The sequence below is a fragment of the Austrofundulus limnaeus genome, unplaced genomic scaffold, assembly GCF_001266775.1.
Source record: "Austrofundulus limnaeus strain Quisiro unplaced genomic scaffold, Austrofundulus_limnaeus-1.0 Scaffold107, whole genome shotgun sequence".
Taxonomy (NCBI): Eukaryota; Metazoa; Chordata; class Actinopteri; order Cyprinodontiformes; family Rivulidae; genus Austrofundulus; species Austrofundulus limnaeus.
In genome coordinates this window covers 1,514,589-1,518,837 of record NW_013952509.1, presented here as the reverse complement: position 1 = coordinate 1,518,837, position 4,249 = coordinate 1,514,589, and the positions used below count along the sequence as shown (strand labels likewise).

The 4,249-nt window shown below is 37.2% G+C and overlaps 1 protein-coding gene across 1 annotated transcript in view; it reads left to right on the top strand.

Annotated features, from left to right (window-relative positions):
- LOC106521337 (peripheral plasma membrane protein CASK) overlaps nt 1-4,249 on the top strand; it is a gene marked incomplete at its 3' end in the record, with an annotated part of 70,898 nt that overhangs the window by 34,035 nt on the left and 32,614 nt on the right. Inside the window, 1 exon segment of the mRNA XM_014013873.1 lies at nt 3,141-3,243. Coding sequence (XP_013869327.1) covers nt 3,141-3,243 — 103 coding nt within the window.

Below are 4,249 nucleotides of genomic sequence, written 5' to 3'. Positions count from 1 at the left end.
GACGTGACATGTTCGTACGAACCCTTTGTACGAACAAAAGTAAGAGAAATTTAGGATAAGAATACGAACATGTTCTTGCATGAGGCCCAATGAACACAAAATTTGCTTCAAAATCTGACAAAATTTTATTTTATTATTTTCTTTTAAATAAAGACAAAATGTTGTCATTGTCCAGTAATTGGTGTTGCACAGTAAATTACAAAAACATTACAGATWCTTCAGCAATAAAAATTACTTGGATATCAACAAAAATTATGAAAAATTGAATGTGACTCATAGATTCRTCAGCATAAATACTGATGTACAGACAATCACACAGTTGTTCTCGATAAGCTAGTGCACTCACCATCGATATTCCCTCCAGAGGATGTTTAGCATCGTTGGATAAATGTACCAGAATGTGGTCCAGTGTCTCTGGTTTCTCCTACAGAATGTCAGTCTTTTTAAAACGAACCATTTAAATGTAGCAGRTGTTAGGTGCCTGCTGTCTTGATCCTTTTCTGCATTTTCTGAACGAGTCAAATATCTTGCTCAGTCCTTTGTTTTCTTCTACCCTCTACCCCTCTGATTGCTGTGTCTGTTGTCTCTCTCTCTCTCATGCTTGTGACTCTTATCTTTCAATTCAGCTTCATCCACACCCCTCTGTTACAAGAAGCACATAGACAGGAAGTAAAACTCACCACTTCTTTGTCAGTAGGTTCTTGAGAATCTTTCTAGTGTATATTTTCAGTGCTAATAGAACCTGCACCTTTTGAAAGCAAAATTATGGAACTGAGAATTAAAGATTTGAAACCCAGTGTATCAAAATGTTAATTTTTGTAAATGTCAGTTTAAAAAAAGATATGGTGAATCGAGGGAGCTCGTTTTAGGTGTTAGTTTACAMTTTGCGAGCAAAATCCAAATTAACTCGCATGGTTATTCTGTTATTGTAAGTCATTCCAAAGTGTGTGAATGTTAAATAAGAGGACAGATGTACCTAAAGATTGTGATGTACAACAGATACTGACCATGAGCTTTAATTGGCAAACACGCCAGGCCCAGTTTCAGATCAGCTAAATGTGTAACACTATTTACAATTATTGTTGGTTTATATCGGATGCAACCCGGGCTCGAACACGAAGCCTCAGAATTACAAGGCTGTGGCACTGAATTAGAAGTACATAATTTTTTTTCTTCCATTGCCTCCATAAATTGTAACAGGACAACCCTTGTCTGAAGTAATATCTCGCAGGGTATGCGGCAGGTACTGTGTGTATGGTCTAAACTTCCTAGTGGCTGCAGTACACTGCTCTGCTGAGGAGCATCTGGCYGAGRCTTAGAAAAACAGTGACACAGTGACCCATCTTCAGTGTYCTGGTTGAGAGAAGATTCACATTTAAGATTACACAGATTATTCCTGTTTTCCTAACAGAAACTGCCTCAGACCATAATGTTTCCACCTCTGTGCTCACTACATGGATGCTGTTCTCCGGGTCATACTCAGCATTTCTCTTCCTCCAAACACAGCATGCTGAGTTGATGTCAGATAAATGGATTTTTGTTTTCATCTGATCACAGCACTCTGAATTGTTTAGAGGTTCACTATCTAACTTAAGATGTACAAGTGAAATTACAATCCATAATAGTGCAACTTGTTTCCAATGGTGTTCATGGTAACTCTAGTTCCACTGGCCTCTAGATTAACGATTGACCCCATGAGGCAAGATCTTGCCTGGACCTGAGTCTTTAAAGTGCTTATATATATTTTATACATTTCTGAATAATCCCACCAACAGTTGATAGAGTTTACATTTGTAAATCAATTTTTGCAGATATCAATTTTTTCCCCCGTGTCTGATGTCTTTAGGCAGTTTATTGGTCTTGTCCATTGGGGTGTAGAGATTGTAATAGACTTTATTCTAAGTATTTGGTAAAGTCTGCTTTCAGTAGGTTAAATATATTTTGAATCATATTAGTTTTAAATCGTATCACCCAACTATAACCCAAAACTGTGCTCTTAGAATTATTTGAGTTCAGCTGTGTTTTCCTTTGCCATGTTATTCACTACCAACAACACAACGTCATTAACATATTTTTTATTTTTGGTCTTTCAAAACTGCTTRATTTAGTTATTTCTTCTTTTAAGATTTCACAACATTTGGATCACGTGCTTTTCCCCTTGAGCAGTTTATTGTTTTGCTAAGATCAGAAGGTCCTCAGTTTTTTATATTTCTTCACCAACAGAGATTTCTTTATCTGCTTTGATAGGTATTAGAAAACTATCAATTTGTATGTTTTAGCGCATCAGTTGCCTTCAAACTTGTGTCGAAGCATTCTGCTCAATTGCACTGAACATAGATCTGCACAGACTAAATTCTAAAGGAATGACAGCTTCCTCTTTGTAGAAACTTTGTTTTCAAGCGTTGTGGTTATGTTTGCATGTTTACTTCTCATTGTGAAACCAAGCATTACTAACCAGCCTTTCGACACAAAACCATGCACTTTGCACACAGTGAGAAAAACCATGTTGACTGCAAAAACACAGAGTGCAGGGTTATTAAAATCTGTTGGTTTGCTCATTTATCTGTCCTTTATTTCATTGGTTCCCAACCCTGGTCCTCAAAGACCCCTATCCAGCATGTTTTACTTGTTTCCCTGCTATTCAGCAGGTCTTCAGAAGATTGTTAATCACTCACTCATTCAAACCAGCTGTGTCAAAGCAAGGACACTTCTAAACTTGCAGGAAAAATGAGTCCTTGAGGACCAGGGTTGAGAATCATGCTTTATCTGATTTATTATTTACAAATAAATGGCAAAGAGTTAATGGCTTCCAGAGGCAATACTAAAAAAAGACATTAAACTAAGTCAATATTATGTTTAGAAAATGTCTCATCAAGCTCAGAGAAGCTCTTGAGGTGTTGGTCAACATTTAAAGCAGTGATTTTTTTAGATGTTTCCTTGATTTGACACACATGGTTTGAATGAATGAGTGATTAACAATCTTCTGAAGACCTGCTGAATAGCAGGGAAACAAGTAAAGCATGCTGGATAGGAGTCCTTGAGGACCAGGGTTGGGAACCACTGCTGTATTTCATCCGGCCGCACTTTGACTTGCCTTCATTTTTCATGCACTTTGATCCATTTCTTTTATTTCTCTGTAGCCTCACTGTGTGCTTCTGGCCTCAAAAGAGAACTCTGCTCCAGTAAAGCTGGGAGGATTTGGAGTTGCAATACAGCTTGGAGAGTCGGGTTTAGTAGCTGGAGGTACAAACACACACAAACTTACACTACACATGTACATTCAAGTAAAGATTAAACAAAAAAAACATATAACATATTAATGGGTTAGTTAAGAAATTCAAAAAATACTCAAATTCTACACAAAGATAAAACATGATGTGACTGACCACTTGGTATTGTTAAAATCAAGAACAGATGCGGTCAAATTTGTTGGTACCTTATCATTTAGCAAATGGAAACACTCAAATGTCACAGAATTAAATTGAAACTGACTTAAGTAACAAGAAAACAAATACTCAAAATCAACAGAAAATTGGTCATTGTGGTGTACCACAATTAAAAATAATAAGTAATAAAATTGGCTTTGACTAAATTGATGGTACTGCCTAGAACAGATTGCATTCTCATAAATGGGTGGATGAATGAATAGATGGACATAAATCTCTGGAAAAAATTAAGAGACACTTTAAAATTATCAGTTTCTAGGATTTTACRTATGTTTGCATAAAATGAACAGTTATTTTATTCTATGAACTACTGACAACATGTMTCAGAAATTCCAAGCAAAAGTTTAGTATTTATTGGCAAAAAATGAGAAATGGTCAAAATGACGACAAAGATGCAGTGCTTTCAGACCTTAAATAATGCACAGAAAACAAGTTCATATTCATTTAGAAACAACAATTCTAATGTTTTAACTAGGGCTGGGTACCGAAACTCTGTTCCAACATGTCACCGGGGTGAACATCGATGGTGGTACAGAAACCGAAACACAACTATAACTTCGGTACCTCAAAGAAAGCTGTTAATTTGCGCCCTCTGGTGTTCACAGTGACAGCCTTGGCACACAAYCTCCACGGACRCTCTTGTACGCAGTTCGACTCGGCTTGGTCTCGGCCCAACGCGTCTCTCCAGAACCTCATGTTCGGTGGTTCTAAGCGGGTAGAAGCGAGTACAGCAGCTACTATTTTGACATCAGCAGAATTCTGCCCGTGGATAAACTCTTGTGCCCGTGGATAACCTACATATT